Raw genomic sequence first — 25,176 nt, forward strand, 5'->3', positions numbered from 1 at the left:
GGTTAGGATATGTAAGATGGAAAAGGCGCCTAACATTAGGCAAGTGGCTTCGTTCCTCAGTGATTTGATTTTGCGGAAGTTTCTGAGTGCGGATAATTACGGCTCTTCTGTGTAGTCAATTTTTAACTAAACGTAAAAAATTTAAGGAATGTATTGCGTGCAATACGTTGCAACCATCGTTCACAAAGATGTTTCCTAAGACAAAATTCCACGCGGCAGAAAAGTATCAGAACTGAACAATTTTAGCTTTACCATCATTGTTATTAATCTGCGTTTCTTGGGCCAGCGCAGCGCCACCATCGACAAAACGAAACTTTACTAATTCACAATTCGTGCGTGATCGGAATAATCTTTCCTAATTTGCTCATAGAAGTGCTGCAGTATTAGATGGATAATAATGAAAGTATAGAGGCTTGGCTTCTCCAAACCTTAACTCTGGCAGTCCTCTGAAAAGCAGATACTAAATCTTAAGAAATACGAAAAAAACATCACTGTTTTCCAAACTACTTGGTCCCACTTGACATAAATTGAAAGTTTCATTCCGTAGAAGAAAATTCACTTGACGTCTTTCGGCTCTTCAGATTTTAATGACATTACATCGAAAAGATCGGGTCTATTTGTTGCTGGAAGCGGCTCTGATACTGCGTCAGGAGTACTTCGTAAGACTGTTTGTCCATACCGCCGATAGGGTAAGCGTAGTTTTACCAACTTTCACGACGCAGAAAATGTTAGTTCAGTAGTAGCATTAAAAACTCTTGTGGAAACAGATACTGGTGTTTACTATATGACAGTTATGTCTTTCTGAAGACCGATAGAAACATTGGAATATTAAGTTCACGAACGCCAATTATTCTTGTCCATATTACAATTTGCAACGGAACTGACTTTGTAACTCACCAAGTCTAAGGTTTCTACTTGTTGCTACACACACACACTCTCTCTCTCTCTCTCTCTCTCTCTCTCTCTCTCTCTCTCTCTCTCTCTCTCTCCTCCCCCCTCCACCTCCTCGTGAGTATAGTCCCTCTCTGCAATACACGTTCAATTTGTTGAAAGTTTTTCTACATTCTGCTTCGTGTTTCAATGGACTCTCAGATACTAGCTTTACGTGAGGGGAACTGCTTCATAAGAAAGGAGTCAGGGAGAGGCTGTATTATGTTGTTAACTAACATGTTAATATTCTCACTCTTTTCATGTGTTACCCTATCGGTTTTAATAATTAGTTTCTCTGATAACTAGTATTCGTTTGGGGCACTCTGAGTTCCTCGTAACATAAAAAGAGATGTGCGTTCTGCAGGAACACTGCCACGCGAGTGACCGTTTGTAGTATGATGCTCGCATGATCCAGCCAGAACGACTTTACTAGCCTGAAAAATGTTGCACCGGCCCAGAAATTTACAGAAATGGATATCACAGAACTCCGTAGTATCTTCGTCCTGCTTTCGACTAGAGACAATACTATCGAGACCAGACGACCACGATTACGCCTCGGAATGTCGCTGTCAGAATGAGTCTATCTGTCTTCACCAAACGACTGGTACCCAGGAATAATCGACTGTTTCTCACATCCCAGGCGACAGACGTAGTTGATGACGAAGTGAGGCACGATCTGTGGCTGATGGCTACCGGTTCTTATGACCGCGCTCGGTACGATAAACGATTACACACAGTGTGCACGTTCGAACCATCCCCCTATCGCGATGCTGTTTTTGTAAGAGCGACCATCACCCATCTACCGTTAGTTGGCACCTGCCAACCTTTTCTACCTACCCGGACCTCGTAAATTGTGATATCACTAATTGACATGTAGTGGCAAGGCCTGCTGGTTCTCTCTCACAAGTGGAAGGAAATGCCTCAAATTTTTTCGTAATAACTTTGAGGCTATCGTTTGGACGATTTGACAGACATGAAACTTATCCCTTGAAAGAGCTTCACTCCTGAAAACCACCTTTGGGTAACTGCTGTGGGGGGCCAGAGTGGGGTTTCCAACAGGCCAAGCCGGCAACACGGATAGCTGGCAAGCTCCTCGAGTCGTTTGCGACACCACGATGCTGCTCTGTCACTCCACGACTGACGCAATTCCTTGTCGCCATGTGACACCGGTCAACAGCTGCCAACGTAGTTTCCAGCTACTCACCGACTGCAGTCTAGTCTTTCATCCACGTACCGCAACGTTCACAGTCCTTACTCACATCTGAAAGCTACTAGTTGCTGTTTGCCTCCATCCAGAAGCACGTAATAAACCAAACTGTGTGCGATGCACAAACTAAATCCTGCAGCTGCTGGACATCCAGTCCGTAGGCTTTGGTGGCATTTCCCACTGAGCAACTAAACGCCGCTCGCTCCTCCGTTAACTGACACGTAAACCGAGTCCCTGACCACCGTAAAATGCTGCTACCGCCTCGTTAGCACTGCTCTCAGCTGTTGACACAATTACGTGTACTGCAGACTTGCTCAGTGATTATTGAATACGGTATCTGTACACATATCGTTCGTTGTATTTCCCGTTTTCTTTAAGTATTTGCATGCAACGAAAGGAAAAATGAAAGAAAAAGCTGCCTTAATTCACCCTCTTACCATAGCAACTGTAAGTTCAGAAGAACAAATATCAGAACACCATACTTAAATTTTTATTTTTAGTCCTTATTTCTGTCGCACGCTGTGAGCCAAAACTACACTAAAACTACACTGAGGAGCCAAAGAAACTGGTACGCCTGCCTAATATCATGTACGGCCCCCACGACCACGCGGAAGTGCCGCAACACGGCGTGGCATGGACTCGATTAATGTCTGAAGTAGTGCTGGAGGGAACTGACACCATTAATCCTTCAGGGCTGTCCATAAATCCGTAAGAGTACAAGGGGTGGAGATCTCTTCTGAACAGCACGTTGCAAGGCATCCCAGATATGCTAAATACTGATCATGTCTGTGGAGTTCGGTGGCCAGCGGAAGTGTTTAAACTCAGAAGTGTGTTCCTGGAACCGCTCCGTAGCAATTCTGGACGTGTGAGGTGACGCATTGTCTTGCTGGAATTGCCCATGACCGTCGGAACGATGTACACGAATGGATGCAGGTGATCAGACAGGATGCTTACGAACGTGTCACCTGTCAGAATCGTATCTAGACGTATCAAGGGTCCCATACCACTCCTATTGCACACGCCCCACACCATTACAGAGCCTCCATCAGCTTGAACATTTACCTGCTGATATGCAGGGTCCATGGATTCGTGATGTTGCCTCAGTACCCGTATACGTCCATCCGCTCGATAGAATTTGAAACGAGACTCGTCCGACCAAGCAACATGTTTCCTGTCATCAACAGTCCAACGTCGGTGTTAACGGGCCCAGCTGTGTCGTGCAGTCATCAAGGGTACACGAGTGGGCCTTCGGCTCCGAAAGCCCATATCGATGATCTTTCGTTAAATGGTTCGCAGGATGACTCTTTTTGATGGCCCAGCATTGAAATCTGGAGCAATTTGCAGAAGGGTTGCACTTCTGTCACGTTGAACGATTCTCTTCAGTCGTCGTTGGTCCCATTCTTGCAGGATCTTTCTCCGACCGCAGAGGTGTCGGAGATTTGATTTTTTACCGGATTCCTGATATTCATGGTACACTCGTGAATTGGTCGTACAGGAAAATCGCCACTTCATCGCTACCTCGGAGATGCTGTCTGCCATCCCTCGTGCGCCGGCTATAACGCCACCTTCAAGGTCACTTAAATCTTTATAACTTGCCGTTGTAGCAGCAGTAACCGATCTAACAACTGCGCCGGACACTTGCCTTACATAGGCGTTGCCGATCGCAGCGCCGTATTCTGCCTCTGTATTTGAATACACATGCCTATAACAGTTTCTTTGACGCTTTAGTGTATATGCTTATTTAACAGATAATTGCACAATGGACAGAAAATGCAAAAAAATCAAAAAATACTCTAACAATTTTTAAAAATCAAACATTTACAGTTGTGGAGGCAATAATACGTTACTGTGCAGGGCCTAAACCACGTGTAACTGCTATACAGAATGAAAGGAGTATTTACCGTCAGGAAGTCTTTCAACTTAGGTTCGAAAATCCACTGTTTACCTTTTTTTCGTTCTGCTGCATAGCTACTGAAGGTAAAATCAGTACAGTGGTTAATAAATGCTATCCGACCCAAATCTCTTTCCGTCTAGTGTTTACAGAATGAATGTGAAAATTCCTTTCGAATGAGTGTATTATTAACCGCTAATCCGTCGAGGGAGTACATGAACAGAAATGGCCGAGGCCGAAATCAGAAATTCCGGAACAACGATCAGCTGGGATTACTCCTGCTTAAGCTGCAGGTTGTTGCGACCACCGTCTACTGTGGTGAGAATATTATTTATAAGTACACAGAACTACCTCCCAACATAATAGGTAACACAGCGAATGTATGTGTAACATGAACAAGCTTTCACGTATCATCGTCCAAGGTGATAAATATTATTTGTGATGTGGAGGTTACAGCATTTAGATTCTGCACAAGATTCGGAATGTGATATTTCTAACAGTTTTTCATACGTGTCAAGTCTTCAGAACTTAACAACTCAGATTTCATTATTCGACTACTTTGTGACAGTAAAATTACAATTGTATAATAGTTTAGCGTCAGGAAAAGTTTGCAGTGTGTTCCCTCTGTCTGCATGATTACTCTGCAATTCACAAATAAGTGCCTGCTAGAGGAATCATCGAACAACCTTCAGATTTTTTTCTAGCGTTACACTCTCGTACACCGCATGGAAAAACCGAACACTTAAACCTTTCTATGAGAGCCCTTATTTCGCTTATTTTATTACGATATTCATTTCCCCCGTCATATGTGGGCGCCAAAAAATTGTTTGAGCATTCGGAAGAGAACGTAGGCGTATGAAATCTCATGAAAAGATCCGGCCGCAACGAAAAAGTCTTAGTTTTATAGTGTGTCACCCCAACTCGCTATCATATCCGTGACACACTGTAACACGCCCGGGAGTGCGAACAGGTGGTGTGTTTTACTTTTATCTGTTTGTCGATCCTCTGCTTTTCTTGACCGTGCGCCCTGTGCAAAAAAATGGCTCTGAGCACTATGGGACTTAACATCTATGGTCATCAGTCCCCTAGAACTTAGAACTACTTAAACCTAACTAACCTAACTAACTTAAGGACAGCACACAACACCCAGCCATCACGAGGCAGAGAAAATCCCTGACCCCGCCGGGAATCGAACCCGGGAACCCGGGCGTGGGATGCGAGAACGCAACCGCACGACCACGAGATGCGGGCGCCCTGTGCATTCCACGTACGTGGTAATCCCGCGGCGGTGGTATTGTCCTGCTCCACACTGCTGTTGGCTTGCCTGAAATTATCTATCGAAATATACAGGCGGTTTAGGGGAGCCACTCAACGTTAACACACAACACTGTCCTATGTCTGGTATGAACATCTATATTCTGAAACGATGAGGAATCACAGGTTCAGTGTTTACATTCTAAAAAGTAAATGTTTATCGCAATTAACAGTCTTGATGATTATCTGTCGACAATATCATTCAGATGAGCGTACGCGTGACCGACACGACGCGGGTGATTGTTGATGATGCGGAAGCCGAATGATCGAACGAAAGTTCTTACGCTCGTCATACATACAGATATCAGGTAATAGTCCTCCTTGACACTACTAATGATGTAAGACTGTTCGTAAAGTTAATTTTTCAGTTTCTTAGTTCTCACTTGTACGAGCGTGCGCGTAACCGTCGCGGCGCGGCTGATTGTTGTTAAGTGCGGAACGATGATCGAACGCACGTCCTCACGCTCGCTACAAGGCACTGGCACTTGACTGCACTCTTTTGTGGTAACTAATTTCTACTGATTCACATCAGTTCATTCCGGGAGACCGAACACGGCGCGGATGCTCGATGCTGTGCGACACGTAACAAGAGGATACACAAATACGTTTTTGACGGCACTGCTCATTTTCAATTACTTCTTGACGCGCTTTCCTCTGAACCATTTCCATATATCACTTTACTATGACAGCACTTGTAGCAACACTTCAACTTCCATACTAACAGTGCCTCTCTCATGCAGAGCTACACACTACACAACAGTTCCGTGTCCCGCGCTCGACTCTCTAGACGCGGCTGCCTGCAAAGATACTCCACAACTAAGCCAGCGATATGACAATACGCTTACAAATCTTCCCCGTAATTCGCGATAATACAAACGTGCTGCCCTTCTTTGAAATGTACCGATGACCTCCGTTAGTCCTCTCTTTCACGGATGTCATACCACGCAGCAATACTCCAGAAGAGGACGAACAAGCGTAGTGGAGGTACTCTCTTTAGTTGACCTGCTGCGCCTTCCATTTGTTCTTCCAATGAAACGCAGTCATTGGTTCACTTTCCGCACAACATTGTCTATGTGATCATTCTAATTTAAGTTATTCGTAATTATAATCCTTAAGTATTTAGCTGAATTGACAGCTCTAATTTGTGTGATTCGTCGTGTGATATACGTTTAACGGATTCCTTTAGTACTCATCATGATCTCATACTTTTATTTAGAGTCAACTGCTACTTCTTGCGCCATACAGATATCTTCTCTAAATGATTTTACAATTGGTTTTGATCTTCTGATGTCTTTACAAGACGGCAAATGACACCATATGCAAACAATCTAAGAGAGCTGCTCAGATTGTCTCTTTCGGGAATGCCATACATAACTTCCGTTTTGCTCTGACTTGCCGTCAGTTACTACGAACTGTCACCTTTCTGGCGGGAAAATGCGGATCCAGTCGCACAACTAAGAAAATAGTTCTTAGGCGAGCAATTTCATTAGAAGTCGCTCATGAGGAACGGTGTCGAAAGCCTTCTGGAAACTAGAAATATGGGAACAATCTGAGATCCTCTGTCGATAGCACTCATTACTTCATATGAGCAAAAACTAGTTATGTTTCACAAGAATGATATTTTCTCAGCGCATGCTATTTGTCAATCGTTTTCTTTGTGGTAAATCATGGTGTTCAAATGTAGTTTACGTTCCAAATCCCTACTGCAAATCGATGTCAGTGATGTTGGTCTGTAATTCAGCAGACTGTTTCTATTTCGAAACTTCCCAGCAGATTAAAACCGCGTGGCGCAAAGGGGACCTTTGCCTTTCGCGGGCGAGTGCTGTCAGCTGAGCTACCCAAGCACGACTCACAACCCGTCCTCACAGCTTTACTTCCGATGGTAACTCATTTCCTACCTTCCAGACTTCACAGACGATCTTCTGGGGGAATTTGCGGAACTAGAACTCCTGGAAGAAAGAATAGTGCGGAGACCTTAGACGCAGCCTGTGGTATGTTTCCAGAATGAAACTTCAGAAAATTGAATACCATTTGTTGTAACAAGCACAACCTATGAGTCGTACTTGTTGGATTAAATTGCCTTTAATCCTCAGACTAAACCGCGGCTATCACAATGAATAATTTTTTGCATGTGTTTTATTAGCAGCCACGCTGAAATTACGATTAATAGGAAAACTACTAAACAGATTACAATTTCTGGTTTTTTGCAGTTTACCCCTCAAGGACGATACACACATTAGCTGAACAAAAGTACTGGGACGCGCTAACAGAGAAGCCATACTGAATGGAGTCGTGCTATGAAGCCAGCCTTGGGCCCACACACGGGTGCATTCAGCCAGACAAATTCCCGCAGTGAGTAGAGAGGAAACGTGTCTAAGAAGAAACCTCGGACAACTGTTCGTGTTTGCCACAGCTCTCAAATTTTCAACCTCACTCTTCGATTGGTTTTTAGTGTACAAAATAGAGAAGGTTTTGAACTGAATAACAGTCGTCCGTAACCAAAGGAGCAAGCGACAGAAAAGACATGCAGAATATCAGATCTTCCATTACAATAAGCTGGAATTTTCGTCAATGGACAAAATGGCTTCTTGACCATTGTTTCAGCAAAGGTAGAAGGATATTCTTAGTTTTACAAAAACGTTATTCAGTAAACGATATTTAACAGAAAGGAAAAATTTCGAAAAATATCTTCATTGAGCTAAATGCATTTAGTCTGCTTAGAGTTGCGAAAAAGAAATTAGTTTCAAATGCAGTATTATTTGTCGTTTCTGCACACATGGCGTTCTTATTCGATGAACATTTATTGCTAACAAGTATTCATTTATATTACTCAACGGAAAAACTCGTATGGGACTAAATTTGGGTACAGGGCATATGGGGAAAAATGATTCGAAGCCCACTCAGAGCACTTTCGCTATCTCAATATCTGAAATTTCTACAAGCAAGAGATAAAATCCGGAACTGAACAGCCCAGGGAACCAGCAACTTGAGAAAATTCTTGGATCTGATCTCAGTTGGCAACTCGGGGTCGGAATGACTAGGTGCTGCAGTGAACCGCCCTTTATGGGTGTGCAAGTTGGAACTTAGAGCCACATATTAAAAACGAATTGAATCTCTTTGAAATGAATTTGTATTTGTATTATATCTTGCGAATACCCTGACATCGAAAACATAAAATGTCACTGTCTTTGAGACAGCAAAAGGAACTGCTGTTTATTGTTAAACAAAGAAAGTTACAATGTTGGCACATTATATGAGTTGGAGATATAAAGTATAACAACCAAACAACCAATTTTGGAAGGAAAGATCAGTGACAAGAGGTCCTCTGAAAGTCAGAAACCCGTGGCTGAAGGACATTCGAAGAAGGCAGAACTGTACATCAGAACGAACTGTAGAAGCAGTCATCCATCAGAGAAATGTTAAAATACGAACAGCATGAATTAAAATGCAGTTAAGTAGCAAGGAGTAAGTTTCATCTATTTCATTTGAACTAGGCATATGATAGTAGATGAGAAATCAGTATAGTATCCCATCAATGTCGAGATCATTGCAAATTGTGCATGACAATCACGTTGAGAAACTTTGGGAGACGGTGCGTCGCAGAAAAAGAACTAGAAAAAACGTATTTAACATTTGTTGGCCAATGGTTCGCCCTTGTAATACAGCACTGAAGTTTTAGGAGGTTATACAAATACTGAAAGGTAAACTGCTTAAAGATTTTGCAGACAAAATTGTTTTCGCTTTATAAATATACTTGCTCGTTCACCATCATATTGTGATTGTGTATGTGGGTGGTGGGGTTGGCTCCACCATACGTCTAGTATTACTACAACGCTAGAAGTGTCTCAGAAATTATTCCCTCATTATCTCTGGCCTGAAGTCAGCATACACAGAACCCACATTTTATTCATGTGGAGAAATTTCGGGATATTATATGCCTATCTACACGTAATGTATGCCATGTCAACTACACAGGTAAATTCTTGTTGAAGAAACAATTGGAAAATTTCGAAATTATTGTGTTAGCATAATTATTCATTGATCACAAGGCTGGTATCGACTAATTAGAGTTCTTGAACTGTGTGTGAGTTCAACTAGGTGAAGGTGGTGTAGTGGTGATAGACTCGCATTCGGTGGTTCAAATCCCTATGTGACCATCTTGATTAATGTTTCCCATGGTTTCCCTAAACCGCTGATGTTAAATGCCAGGATGGTTCCTTTCATATGAAGACTTCCCCATCATCCTGAGTCGCGGCTTATGTTCAGTCTCTTATCTCCTCATTATGCAGAAATTTTATTATTCCTTCTTTCTTCGAATCCTGAGAAATAGCTGCGCTATAGTCGGGAACAATTTTTGATGAAAACTGGCTTTTATTCGTCTCGCTAATGCATCCCACCAGAAATGCACCTGTAGGATTCAGGTCCGGAAATATTTCTGGCGTGTTCAATAAACTGAAAGCTTCACCTATTGGAGAAATTCGTTTTCAAAAACGGCCCAATGTGGGCAGTATTATAGTATGAGTTGACCAGCTGCACCCCTGAAGGGTGTTAACACATGTTCCTGCAGATCCTCACATCCGTACCTCATGGCGAAAAAAAAAGTACTCGTCCTACCACCAACGAAGATGTGAACCCCACGAGCCGGTAAAAGCTGCTGTCTCTCTTCCATCTTGGTCACTCCTCCCCTCAACCCGTCTCGCCCAAACACAACCATGCTAAAACATAACACCATCAAGTTGAACTGTCTTTACAATGTCTTTGTATTTGAATTTGTTTCAGCATTACTTGCAGGTGACTGAAGGCTGAAACTCGTCCTGCATATTCAAGCACGATTCATCTCTGAAGAGCAAATTCCTCCTTTCATTCATGGACCAGTCTAGATTTTGCTGACTCAACAACAAACATCAAGGCGTTACAAACAACTGAACTGAGCCTCCGATGCAAAGATTATTGGGAAACGGACCCCTGAGGCAGTATAATCAGTGAAGAAAATGTGTTGGGAAGTTCATTGTGTTTCGTAGGGCAATTAATGACAAATATTGGCGCTGGGGTGAAAACTCTGGGTCGACTCTGTAGTGGCCTACGATACATACTCTATGTATCTCCAGACAGTCGTCAGTGTCTTGAAATGACACATTTATGCGTTCCTTAAGCAAAGGTTCGTCCTACCGACATTGGCCAATGTCGCCAGGAGGGAAACGCCTTAAAATGTAAACCAACAGGAACCACACCTATCAGCTGCATTAACGACACAGTATGAGGAATTTTCGAAACGTGGTGATATAATTCACTGCAGTAAATAAAGAGTTATACTTTCTAGTAAATATAATGATAATTTTGGATATAAGGCGTTCAGAAAAACCGTGTTCACAAACAGGTAACTGCGTGCTTTGAATCATCATTCAATATGGAAGTGATAAGTACTTAACACACTACAAGGGCTTCCGCATCAGCAACAAGGGGCAGGCATGAAGGCAACAGAACCGTCTGAAGGACCATTTAAGCCAGTAATGACACGTAGGGGCAACAGAAACGTGTATCATATCTGCATACGTATAGAATTGAGGTCCCTACCAATACGAGGATACGTATGTTGGTGAGACGTCGGGAATAGTACAAAAAAGAATAACAGAACACTAGAGATACTATCGCCTACGACAGTTTACAATGCCTACAGGCAAGTACCATCAAAAATTAGGGGAAAATGTCAACTTTAGTGTGGTAACCAAAGTCTACAAGGCACGGCGGACAAATTACGTATACATCTGCAGACGTCAGACAGCCGACCAGCAGCGAAGTAGCATTTGTAGACAAATGTATGTTTTCATCACAAATTGTCACCTATTTTCTTGCTCTGACTTATAATGGGAAGCAAAATTAATTCAGCACAGGTGAGGTTATCAGATTAAACGCAGCAAAAAGGAATACTGGAAGCACTACGTCTCCTTCAGAACGTATGCCTCTCTCTCCCAAACGTGTGCCAAGCGCCGTAGTCTACTTGGCCACCAAAGATCAACAGCTGTCCCAGGTCCTCTCCTTTATGGTGCTACATCTACCAGCGATTTGGTTCTTGCCGAACATCTCTAGATCCACTTTGCGACTCCATTATTACCCTGTTCTTACCCAACTACCTTCTTCACACATAAAAGACAAGCTGGAGGCATAGCTCTATCCTTTACCGCCCTGTCAAGCCGAATTATAAAATGAACCTCTCATTGACTTTGAAATAGACTGGAGTCCAAAATTAAAGCAACAAAGCGCTATTTACCTGTCCTGTGTCTAATCCACGATATAATTATACTATCGACCAGATGTTCGTACGGTCGTGTTCTGCACGGAAGGTGGTATTCCAGTCAATGGAAAACATGACGTCAAGGCATCTACGAAACGAGGTAGTATTTGCCACGTAGCCCCACATCCACTATGTCTGTATACACAGTCACAGACGGTGCAGTATGGCACAAAGAAGATGCCTACCAAACTCTGTGCAGTGGAGAGTCACAGAAAGAAAGGAAGCAAGACAGTCGCAAACTGATGTGGCCCGATGGCTTAATGTGAATCGTTCTGTTGTTTCTCGGACGTGGTGGCAGTATATAGACCAGGACAGGGCTAAGGACGTTTGACTTAGGAAGAGAGGATCATTATTTGGCTGTAACGGCACATTACCGCCTTAGTACTGTACAGCAACTAGCGTGTGAGCTCGCAGCATTCTGGACGTCTTATATCGAGGCAAACGATGTGCAGAAGGCTTCAATATAGCGCCCTTTACTGTCGGAGACATGCTGTGTGTCTACCGCTGACGCGTCTTCACAGAAGGGAACGTCTAGAGTGGAGTCATCAGCACGCCAGTTGGACTCTCAAACAGTGGGCCAATGTTGTTTCCACAGGTAAGTCCCGACTTAGTCTGGACAGTGGACATCGATAGATTCGAATCTGGAGGGAACGTGGAACACGATTTTGGAACCCAAACATTGTGGATAGAGACAGAGATCGAGAAGGATCCCTAATGGTGTGAGCAGGGATTCTGTTTACCACATGAACCTCTCTTCATGAAATTGTACAGGTGAATCGGCAAGTTTTAACTGCTGTCAGGTATCTTGATGAGATCTTGGGACCCCAGTTGGAAAAAAACGAACGTTTTAGTCTACCGTTCGCATGTTGCAGTTGCTTGCAGTCTGTACTCATTACATTGTTTCTACGTTACTATCACCTGTTTTGTGGCAAAATAAACGCAACCTTCCAAAATTTCCTTTTGATGCTTTAATTTTGGATACCACTGTGCTTCAGGTTCTTGATTCGTCATATTACACGGCTTCAGATCCCGATTATGTTTATAATCAAATGATTCAAAACCTGAATATTACACTGACTCCATCTTCTCAATGTCCTCGACCTTTTTTTTGTCTCGAAGGTGTTTTCCCTTCGCAATGGCGAGATGATGCCATCGTCACAGTCCTTCGTCCAGGCAAAAACCCACGTCCATCGACAGCTACGACTATTTAACGTCGCCAACAGGCTCTGCAAAAGGGTGAAACGGTGGTATCGTGATAAATTGTGTTCTCGAATCACAGATCCTTTTGTCCTATCAGTGTGATTTCTGGGAGGGACGATCCACAACCAACGATTTGGTTAGGATATAATCAATCATCATACAAGCTTTTTCTAAACGGCAACATCTCATTTTAGTCTTTTTTTTTTTTTTTTTTTTTTTTTTTTTTTTTTTTTTTTTTTTACTTAACATAAGGTATGCAACATTGCTTGGCACCATCACGTTTCTCTTATCCTCCATTGGTGCGGCTTTTGAGGCTCCCTACAGACTTTCATTTGTCAGGTTTCATCCCACCAATTGTTTCAGCTTTGAGTCGGTACATCGTCTTCTTCGTCTCCAGAGGTCCAAAAGAACAGCATCTCCTAGGAGTATGTAGTGTTACACTCTTCTTCATTGTTTTCAATGCGCTAATGACCTCTGTCGGTCCACTGGTCGATTGCACGCTGTCTGCTGACGACTTTTGAATTTGGTATAGCTCACACTGTGTAGCCTCGGCTGGATGCCATCCAATGCGCCTTCACTTGGACCCTTTCTCATGGCTTCCAGTACTCTCCCATGGAATCGCTAATCATGCATTCCTGTCGTCATACCACAGTTCATCCTGACCTAGAACTCTACTTGGGTACCCAGTGCTTGGATGTTGTAGCACAGTCATAGTTTCTAGGACTCCTCTTCGATAAAAATCTGACATGACTGGCACGTATTCGTCAACTAAAGACTAGTTGCATTCAAAATTTGAACCCTCTCTGCTTTCTTGCCAACACTTGCTGATTGCACTACTCTCCTCCATATTTAACATGACCTGGTCTCGTCTCAATTTGACTATGGTTCCCAGTTTTATGGTTCATCTTGGAAACTGTTGGACCCATCCCATCATGATGGATTATAACTGGCCCCTGGCATCTGCAGACTTGTCCCACAGACAGTCTGTCTTGCTGAAGTGAGGTTATTCCGTTTTAAGAACCGATAGTCCAACACTAATTTATGAAATCACCCTTCAACAATCTAATCATACAACTCACCAAATGATTATGCATACAAGAGGCATCGCCCACGGATACTTGAACTTGGATGAGAGAACTAATTGAAATACGCCTTGAGGCTCTCTACTGGGGTGTCCGCCGAATCTCCTTGAGGATATGCTCCCCGTGTTTTCCCACGCACCTTGATTAGTACCCAGACCACGAAGTAGGACCAATCTATTTCAAGTACCTGAAGTTTGTCGTCCTAATGACGTTCCAGTGTCTGTTGCCCTGAATTCTCCTGGTATATCAGGCTGCTACCATCATTTACACTAACGGCTGTAAAGCTATGGATAGGACATAATATACTTTTACATCTCGGCTGGTCAGGAAGAACATTTGTTGCTGTTGATGCGCTGTGTTTTTATGGCGGACCAGATAGCCATTAACAGAACTCTGTTTTAGTAAAAAGACCTTCCTCGACCGCGATTTTGTTTGTAGTGACTCAACGAACAGTCTCCAGGCTGTTGACCAATGTTATGCTTGTCACCGTGTCATATCTCTCTGACCTTGATCATACACCCTGCTTGTTACTCTCGTCTGGGTTCCGAGACATGTGGGTATCGTAGAGAATGAACTGGCTAGAGAAGTGACTACGCACTCAATATTCGCTTTGACAGTCCGAGAAGCGGATTTGTGAGTGCAAGTAAGGCCTCTCCTCACTAGATGGAATACCATCTGGCGGGATAACACACCCTCTAAGAAACTCCGCATTGTCAAGGAGACTGCTACTGCATGGCGCTCCTCCTCTTGTTCACCCTGGAAGGAACCTACCGTTCTGTCGCCTCCACATCGGTCATACCAGATTAATCCATTATTTTATTTCCTGTAATGAGCCACTCCAGAGTTGTGACAATGGCTCACATGGATTCTTCGCCAACGATATTGGCAGACGACTCATGGCAGTTAACATTCATTTTCTCCCAGAAAGTGGTCTTTATTCTCAGATATAATGTTTTGAAGTACTTTAGGGCTGGGGGCAGTGTGGTTGATGGGACCTCTCGCCCTGTTTGCTGAGTGTAGGCGATGCTTGACCTTAACTACTTTGCCTTCATCCTCGATCATCGCGTCCTTTACTGTGTTTTTATTGCTTTTAGATGCAGTTAGACCCTTTTCCTACTTCATCCTATTTTCTGTTTTAGAAGTAGCACTCCAGTGAAGGTAAGACATTAAGGATTTCTGATCCTTGTTACTAGCTGATGACGAAAGAACAGTTCATGCTGCTTCCCGATAGTTCCCCTCTTTGACAGTTTGAGTATAATGGATCGGGAACAGGGTGAGTGTGAGTGGTGGCCCCTGTCAAATGAAGATCCTTGATGGGCAGTCAACTGGCCCCACCCACCTACTGACCTGATTTTTTTTTCTCTCATTTTGTAATTGTTAGTCCAACTGATATCCGGTATTTTTTTCAGTCATCTCACTTTTATTATTACGGATCTCCTGGCTAAATGGCATTCTTCACTCTGTAACGGTCTTCGCCCTTAATCAGGATGGCGGGGGTCACACGTGGGTGGGGTTTCCCTGCCCACAGGTGAGCACTGGAAGGACCCTGGCCTGCTCTGACCCGCTTACTGGAACGACCCATATACTTTTCCTTCTCTTTAAATTATTTCTCAGCTGTGGAATCAATATTTCTTTCGCTTCCTCTATTTTGCCACTCCTACATACTTTCATAATTCTATCAAATTTCTGGCTGACATCACTGACTCTGGATGACCCACCTCCTGAGAGGAGAATGATGTCATTTAGTCCCTTAACCAACCAAACAACCAAATCCCAACACAGTACCAGAAATGGTTCCACTTGGGACAATAATGTATTTCATTCTGCTTCGCTTATCTTGCTTCTAGGGGAGCAATCTCCCGATAACTTATTGAAAATGTAGTACATAATTTAATTCATACTACTGTCACCTACGCTTAAGACAAAAAAAATGACGGACCACGAGGAGTTATACGAATGGGACTGAAATCGGTAGATGTGATGTACACGTACAGAAAAACACATGATCACAATTTCGGAAAGATTGGATGATTTATTTGAGAGAAAGAGCTTCACAAATTGAGCAAGTCGGTAACGCACTCGTCCACCTCTACCCTTATGCAAACAGTTATTCGGTTTGGCATAGATTGACACAGTTGTTGGATGTCCTCCTAAGGGATATCGTGCCACATTCTGTTCAACTGGTGCGTTAGAGCGTAAAAATTCCATAGTGGTTGGAGGGCCCTGCCCATAATATTCATATTCATAAACATCTCAATTGAAGAGAGATCCAGCGACCTTGCTAGCCAAGGCAGTGTTCGGCAAGCATGAAGACTATCAGTAGAAGCTCTCGCCATGTGCGGACTGGCATTATCTTACTGAAGTGTACACCCAGGATGGCTTGCATGAATGAAAAGAAAATGCAGCGTAGAATATCGTCGACGTACCGCTGCGTTCTGTTCCATGGATGACAACCAACGGGGTTGGGCAATGAAAAGAAATAGCACCCCAGACCATTGACTCCAGATTGTCGGGCTGTATGGCGGGCGATAGTCGGGTTGGAATTCCACGACTGTCCGGAGCGTCTCAAGACACGTCTTCAGCCTGGAATTTCACTGACTGGAGAAGAACTGTCTTCAGTGATGAGTCCCGTTTCCAACTGAGGACCAGCGAGGATGCACGTCGTTAAACCGACAATTGTCTACACACTAATTTGAAACCATCGCTAGATTCGTTTTGGGGAAAACATGTTCGAATCAAACCAATAAGAGCGAATAGAATTGAGAACTTCAGATTTCCTGAAGGCCTCTGGAAAACTAAGACATGTAATATTCACAATTCCTGCCTGGAAAGCAGAGGAAATTAGTACTGATGCAAAGATCTTTCAAAAACCGAAAATACAAACCTTGCGAATGTTGATCTCCGGCGCAGGAAGATTGTTCGTAAGCTGCTGGAAATCTCCCAGACTGCTATCTATCGGTTGGAAGCTGCTACCAATAAGTGGATTAAGAGGGTACCGAGAGACATTTATTGTACCACAGATCAAACTTACTTAAAGTACTATTCCCTCTTGTTGATACTGTCTCCTCCACAGGAAATACGGCATTTATCGGCACAGGTCTACTTAAGTGCGAGTTGAATGTCAGAGATAGGATGAAATACATTGTGCACGTGATAGAGGGACCAGGGGCATTTAGGATACTACATCCATCCTCCTAACCAACTAGTTTAAGCTGCTGCCTGCCACATAAACTGAAACTCAGCCAATGAGAGACATTTCACGTATTGGGAAACTTGCTTTGACCCATGTCAAGATGAGGTAAACGCTAAAGGTTATGAGGTCTCTTAATCGTCGGCAGTTCCAATGAGCGGTGAATAGTGGTATCTCTTAAGGAAATAGCAGCAATGGATGGGAGCATTAAGGAAAAGTGTGAAGTTATTCACATGAGTACTAAAAAAAATTCGCTACATTTCGATTACGCGATAAGTCACACAAATCTGAAGGCTGTAAATTCGGGTAATACTTAGGGATTGCAATTACAATTAACCTAAGTTGGAACGATCACATAGATAATGTTGTGAGTAGAGCAAACCAAAGAGTGAGGTTCATTGGTAGAACACTTATAAGGTGCAATAGATCTACCAAAGAGACTGCTTACACCACACTTGTCCGCCCTACTCTGGAGTACTGCTATGCGGTGTGGCATCCGTATCAGGTGGGACTGACGGATTATATTGAAAAAGTTCAAAGAAGGGCGGCTTGTTTTGTATTATTGCGAAGTAGTGGAGATAGTGCCACAGACATGATACGTGAATTGTAGTTGAATTGTAGTGGCCACCATTAAAACAAAGGCGTTTTTCGTTGCGATGGGATCTTCTCATGAAATTTCAATCACCAGTTTTCTCCTCCGATTGCGAAAACATTCTGTTGGCATCCACCTATATCATCACGATAAAATAAGAGAAATCAGGGCTCGTACACAAATAAAAAATTAAGTGCTCGTTTATCACGCGCGCCGTTCTAGAGTGGAACGTTTGAGAGACAGCTTGAAGGTGGTTCATTGAACTCTCTGCCAGGCACTTAATTATGAATAGCAGAGTAATCACGTAGATGTAGATGTGCACTTCCTTGTGCCTGGAGTAGCTTGCTGGAAAGGCCGTCTTGGCAGCCATTGAAGGACAAGGTTACATGGCGGTCTTCTGGGCTCTGAGGACATACTTGGATGCTCCAGGACTTGCAGAAGGGGTTGAGAAAACTAACGTACCTCATGGAATTTGAGCGCTCACAATCTGCAACATTGTCCCGAGAAACGATCTTGGCCGCCTACTCAGAGTGGAAGGCTTGAATCAGAGTCTCTGAATGTGGGACGCTAGGCCGCAATTTCCTTGATTTACGCATTAGGACTGAAATCTGCAGCATCCCTCTAAATGAGTCTTGGAGTTCGCTACGCATAAGATGCTGCTCCCCAAGTAGCTGGCTGTGTGTGGTCTAGACACAAGATTTTTTGAATAGGTGACTATCAATCCCCTTTAGATAATATTGGTTGTAAGATACTCGGAACTATTAGTGTAAGACTAAATAAATGCTGCTCACCTACGAGGCTTCTAAAATCGTTGCATCCGCAGTTACGTGCCAGTGTTCCAAGCGCTCGAAATAAACAGTAGAGCTCATACGATACTAGGTACAGTAAACTGGCTAAAACCCTGTATTGAGAGCAGTGAGGCTTTTGGAGTACATCTAAATCTACATACATACCCCGCAATCCACCATACGGTGCGTGGCGGAGGGTACGTCGTACCACAACTAGCATCCTCTCTCCCTGTTCCACTCACAAACAGAACGAGGGAAAAATGACTGCCTATATGCCTCTGTACGAGCCCTAATCTCTCTTATCTTTGTGATCTTTCCGCGAAATGTAAGTTGGCGGCAGTAAAATTGTACTGCAGCCAGCCTCAAATGCTGGTTCTCTAAATTTTCTCAGTAGCGATTCATAACTCCTCCTTTCCTCTAGAGACTCGCATCCGAGTTCCTGAAGCATTTCCGTAACACTCGCGTGATGATCAAACCTACCAGTATATCGAAATGTGTATCGAAAGGAGAGCCTCATTTGAAATGGAAGTAGTGCTTTCGTCACAGTAACCAGGAGACTGAAGTCGAAGAAATTGAAGTTTCATAAATTTGTAGCTGGATCCTTCTGTCGGTCACTAGACTCACACTTAGATATTACCGAAAACTCTCGAGAAATCCTCGGCTCCAGTCACAGAGTCAATGTTGCCGGAGAGAATAACCCAAAACCCAGTTTCGATAATTACAGTTTTGTAAGTGACGGGCGTGACGAGAGATCTTGCGAAGCAATATTAAATGGCTTCTCTGAAAAATGCTTTGAACAGATAGTTATGGAGCCCATTCACGATGGATTTTTTTTAATCTTATGGGACTTAACTGCTAAGGTCATCAGTCCCTAAGCTTACTCACTACTTAACCTAAATTATCCTAAGGACAAACACACACACCCATGCCCTAGGGAGGACTCGAACCTCCGCCGGGACCAGCCGCACACACGATGGAAATACTGTATATTAGTTTTAATGGCAGCAAACAGACCGAACTGCTTTGAGGATGCCCATACTGAAACTGGTATACTGACAATGACGTGTTGTAGCAACGGTAATTAAAACAAGTGCCAAACTTTAGACGTTCCGTACACAGCGTGAAGAGGCACTAATCTCATACGTCCATAAGAAACTTGAAACATTTCACTCTGGGGATGAGAATGTAGAGGAATACTGGCTGAAGCTTAGAACAGTTGGCTCAGCATTTAATAAATATGTACACAGTAAACCGGTTCGTGATAGGAGAGACCCCCCCATGGTGCAAAATCTCTGTAAAGAAACTTTAGAATAAGTGGATCATGCTTATGCTTTTCGTCAAATTGAATCATAAATGACTGGAACGTCTACTGCCCTTATCACACTTGGTAACTTATTTATTTTATCATCACTGGAGTTACGTAACTGCATCCATGTGATTTCCGTCATGTGAGAACCACTCAATACAGACTTGAAGTTCAAAATGGCTCTGAGCACTAGGGGACTTAACAGCCGAGGTCATCAGTCCCCTAGAACTTAGAACTACTTAAACCTAACTACCCTAAGGACACACACATACATGCCCGAGGCAGGATTCGAACCTGCGACCGTAGCGGTTGCGCGGTTCCCGACTGTAGCGCCTAGAACCGCTCGGCCACTCCGGCCAGCCATGATTTACCACAAAGAAAACTACTGACAAACAGCATCGGCTGAGAAAATATTCTTGTGAAACTTAACTAGTTTTTGCTCATATGAAGTAAAGAGTGCTATCGACATGGGATCTCAGATTGTTTCCATATTTCTAGATTTCCAGACTCAAGCGCCTAGAACCGCTCGGCCACCACGGCCGGCCAGACTTGAAGTTGTCGAAATAAAAACGGGTCATCCCCTTTACACGAACACATCAGCATTAGCATTGTCCCCGTTGTTCTCACACGCGTGGCGGGGCTTTATTTTTGACGGCTGAATTGGTCAGATTCAGCTGAGCGCGAGGTGTCCAAATGGAACGGCGGTGCCTCTGCTGCAGCCACGTCACCACACGGATATAAAAAGCTGGTGGCAGCAGGTTTTGCGTCACGGCGCTGCGCCGCGACGCCATCCGCCGGTTGCCAAATATCTGGCCGCGGCTGCTGACCCCGGGACCTGGGGGGGGCGCGAGTGCCAACTCCGGCTGCCATTTGGCCACGCCTGGCCCCACTGCGCCCTTGCACACCGGCGGATGACGAACAGCAGCCCTTCTAAACACATGGAATACGAAGCCGATTCACCAAGCACCCGTGTTCGGAACGAAGGTGTCATTTTTTCAAAAACAAATTCTTCGTTCTTCAAAACGATCTTCTTTTCTAAGAAGGCTGGTTGTACACGCAGCGGGAATGTACTTAATTCGTTGGATAATACATTACAGTATTTGTTTTGAAAATATATTAGCACATCAACTTTTTTCTACTAGTTTTAGGGTAGCAGTTCAATTTTAAAGCACTCGCTATTGACGTATACAGCCAAGCGCTTGTCAGACTGTAATTTCGTGTAATCAGTGATGTTATACGAACACTGGAAAGCTTGAGAACGGGGCTGGAACTCTGAAACTAGTCGCAAGAAAAAAATATAAATAATAAAATTAAAACAAAGTGAGTGTACCTGCGAAAATTCCGGAAACAAAAATTTAATCAGTAATCCTTCCAAAACAATGAAGAATATCATGAAATAGATTACAGTCCACTGGTATGTTCCGTTATGCTACATGCTTCTGGCTGTGTAAATCACAATATTCTTTCAGGGTAATAAGAGTATTATTCTTTAACAGGAAATACTGCAAAAGGGTTCAAATCAACGGAAACAAATTCCGTATGAAGCATTCAGTTATCATCCAACTTGTAGCGAATTACTTGTAGGATCCCACAAGGCTCTTCCTTTGGACCCTTGCTTTGTCTTGTGCGTATTACTGACCTCTCATCAATAACAATAGCAGATCTAAGTGTCTTTCCTTTGAAGACGTTGTTGTTGTTGTCTTCAGTCCAGAAAATGGTTTGATGCAGCTCTCCATGCTACTGTATCCTGTGCAAGCTTCATCTCCCAGTACCTAGTGCAACATACGTCCCTCTGAATCTGTTTAGTGTATTCATCTCTTGGTCTCCCTCTACGATCTTTACCCTCCACGCTGCCCTCCAATACTAAACTGGTGACCCCTTGATGCCTCAGAATATGCCCTACCAACAGATCCCTTCTTCTAGTCAAGTTGTGCCACAAACTTCTCTTCTCCCTAATTCTATTCAATACCTCCTCATTAGTTATGTGATCTACCCATCTAATCTTCAGCATTCTTTTGTAGCACCGCATTTCGAAAGCTTCTATTCACTTCTTGTCCAAACTATTTATCGTCCACGTTTCACTTCTATACATGGCTACACTCCATACAAATACTTTCAGAAAAGACTTCCTGACACTTAAATCTATACTCGATGTTAACAAATTTCTCTTCTTCAGAAATGCTTTCCTTGCCATTGCCAGTCTACATTTTATATTCTTTCTACTTCGACCATCATCGGTTATTTTGCTCCCCAAATAGTAAAATTCATTTACTACTGTAAGCGTCTCATTTCCTAATCTAATTCCCCCACCATCACCCGATTTAATTCGACTACATTCCATTATCCTCGTTTCGCTTTTGTTGATGTTCATCTTATATCCTCCGTTCAGCTGCTCTTCCAGGTCCTTTGCTGTCTCTGACAGAATTACAATGTCATCGGCGAACCTCAAAGTTTTTATTTCTTCTCCATGGATTTTAATTCCTACTCCGAATTTTTGTTTCGTTTCCTTTACTGCTTGCTCAATATACAGATTGAATAACATCGGGGAGAGGCTACACTCCTGTCTCACTCCCTTCCCAACCACTGCTTCCCTTTCATGCCCCTCGACTCTTATAACTGCCATCTCTTTTCTGTACAAATTGTAAATAGCCCTTTGCTCCCCGTATTTTACCCCTGCCACCTTCAGAGTGTGAAAGAGAATATTCCAGTCAATATGATCAAAAGCTTTCTCTAAGTCTACAAATGCTAGAAACGTAGGTTTGACTTTCCTTAACCTATTTTCTAAGATAAGTCGTAGGGTCAGTATTGCCTCACGTGTTCCAACATTTCTACCTAATCCAAACTGATCTTCCCCGAGGTCGGCTGCTATCAATTTTTCTTTAAAGAATTCGTGTTAGTATTTTGTAGCCTTGGCTTATTAAACTGATAGTTCGGTCATTTTCACATCTGTCAACACCTGCTTTCATTGGGATTGGAATTATTATATTATTCTCTAAGTCTGAGGGTATTTCGCCTGTCTCATGCATCTTGCTCACCAGATGGTAGAGTTTTGTTAGGCCTGGCTCTCCCAAGGCTGTCAGTAGTTCTAATGGAATGTTGTCTACTCCCTGGGCCTTGTTTCGACTTAGGCTTGGGAAAGAACTGTTAATCGTTAATGTAATGACATTCATAAATGGTTCCTAGCAAATGACTATTGCCAAAAACACTATATGCAATTCAAAAGTAGTAAGAGTTCCCTCACAGTATACGTTTTAAAAATAATAACCAAGCAGAAAATGTTGACAGTGTGAATTCTTGCGCTATAACTTGATAATAAATTCGTTTGGGAGGAACGTATTGCATGATAACCGAAACAGATTTATTTGCAGCGCGGGTAATATGTGATATAGAAAGAAACAAGATTGATACTTCGCTTGTTTTCATTGAATGGTTGCATGGGATCTTACTAACTACTCCTTCACAATATGTTTTCAACGAAAATTGTCGTAAATAATATACCCCATTTTCAAATAAAAAACTCAATTCATGAAATCAATTATAGAAATAATAACGATATAGTTACTTCTTTCGCTTAGTTATTAAGCAAATTTTGAACCCTCCAAAAATATTGTCAAGCACTCTTAAATTCCCTACTGTATCCACAGTTCCCAGCTCGTTTGAGCAGAATTTTCCACCCGCGAGTCATTCCTTCCCGTGACAGTGATCTTTTTTTTCCCTTTTACTAAAACGTTTGAGTTTGAGGCCCTACACATCCCAAAAATTCGTCGCCGTAACTTTCGCAGTTGATGGGACCATGCTCGCCTTCTTTGGAGCACACGAGGGAAACAACCCATTGGATTCATTGTTGCTTGGTTTCAAGGTTATAATTAAAAATCTAGGTGTCATATTAATGCCAACTAGATTCAAAAGTCTTGAGAATCTCCCCTAAACTCCTGCCAACGGAGCTTCGAAGTTTAAAGCCACACCCTCTTGTGGTCCACGATCAGAAATTGCATACGGCTTAGTTTTATATTCAGTATTACTTAATTATTTTTGGCATGCTTAAGGCATAATTTGTATCTGACACAGACCGACGGAGACAGTTTCACGGATGTTCGCAATCTGGTTCCCATATAATCGTGACTTATTTAGTTTCATAATCGAAGAAAGCCTTGCATACCCACAGTCTGGTCGAAATACTATATTACGTTTACAGACTCGTTATGGAGATGTGGAAGCTGTCCCTGAGGAAAACAATGTAGACGCTCTGGACAGTTTTAACGCAAGATTTGTCTTTATAAAGGGAATTACACTGCAGGTCAAACAGGTACATCTGTACACCCACAGGGACGCTTTAAACTGAAACGGTAAACGGTCTCGAAAACAGATGTAGGATAGGCAGTGTTCTGAAAAACATTTATAAAACTAACCCTTGTAATTCTTTCAGTTCCACAATGAATTCTTCAAAGCACGAAGTTTCCTTAATCCCTTAGGTAACTGGAGTGTGTTTTGGTTAGAATCTGTCCCTTCTAAAATGCAGTTTTCTTTTCAAATGCATCCGCATCAAATCAGAAATAAGTCGTTTCTCACCTTGCAATATCTTCCTATGGACAATGTGCAGTAAAGACCACCTAAAATGCGAGGTCTGCAATCCAGTGCGGCTGTTCTAATTTTTATTCCTGCACTCTTTCCCTTTCATAAAGTCAACGATAGCGGGCTTTAAATCGCAAAATCGCTTTAGGCATGTCCCTTACCGTAACCAACGCACATCGCAGTAATATATAAAGTCTCAATACTCTTGTTTCAGTTCCATCTCAACTGTTGATACAGACAGCGGTATAATGTGTGCGACTTCAGAAATTCAGTTCAGTTTTTTCACATGCTCCATACTTGCAACTTAAGCACAAAGTGCTTCTTCATGTAGAGAATAATGAACCCCGTCTGTCGATAGTTGTAATTTTTTACTGTTTCATTGTCAAGTAAGTCTTTTAAGTCTTTCTGCCTGGTGTTGTCGTTTCGTAGCAGATTTGCAGTACAAGTCGATTACGCAACTCCGTAACAGATATTGAGAATTCTCATACCTCTCTTCTGTCATTCACATTCTTTTTTTAATGCTTTATGACGATAGATTTGTAGACTAACTCTTTTGTGCAAACAGCCACTGGACCAACAAATATCAAATGGTAAACAGCGCTGACACCATCATTTAATAAAAGCAAGTCTTCTAGTCCAGACTGTATACCATTAGGTTCCTTTCAGAGTATACTGATGTAATAGCTCCATATTTAACAATCATATACAGCCGATAGCTCGACGAAAGATTAGCACCCAAAGACTGGAAAGTTGGACAGGTCACACCAATATTCAAGAAATGCACAGGGAGTAGTCCAATAAATCACAGGCCC

At 42.9% G+C, this 25,176-nt stretch overlaps 1 protein-coding gene across 4 annotated transcripts in view; it reads left to right on the top strand.

Moving 5' to 3' along the window:
* Positions 1 to 25,176, top strand: part of LOC126091855 (excitatory amino acid transporter) — a 453,428-nt gene that overhangs the window by 185,027 nt on the left and 243,225 nt on the right. The window contains exon 1 of one of the 4 annotated variants that reach the window (XM_049907125.1): positions 7,625 to 7,694. The exons of the other annotated variants lie outside the window; for them this stretch is intronic. Coding sequence (XP_049763082.1) covers positions 7,640 to 7,694 — 55 coding nt within the window. The 5' untranslated portion in view covers positions 7,625 to 7,639. Of the gene's footprint in view, positions 1 to 7,624; positions 7,695 to 25,176 lie in introns of those variants that run through there. 4 annotated transcript variants of the gene reach the window in all.

Source organism: Schistocerca cancellata, chromosome 7 (genome assembly GCF_023864275.1).
Source record: "Schistocerca cancellata isolate TAMUIC-IGC-003103 chromosome 7, iqSchCanc2.1, whole genome shotgun sequence".
Taxonomy (NCBI): Eukaryota; Metazoa; Arthropoda; class Insecta; order Orthoptera; family Acrididae; genus Schistocerca; species Schistocerca cancellata.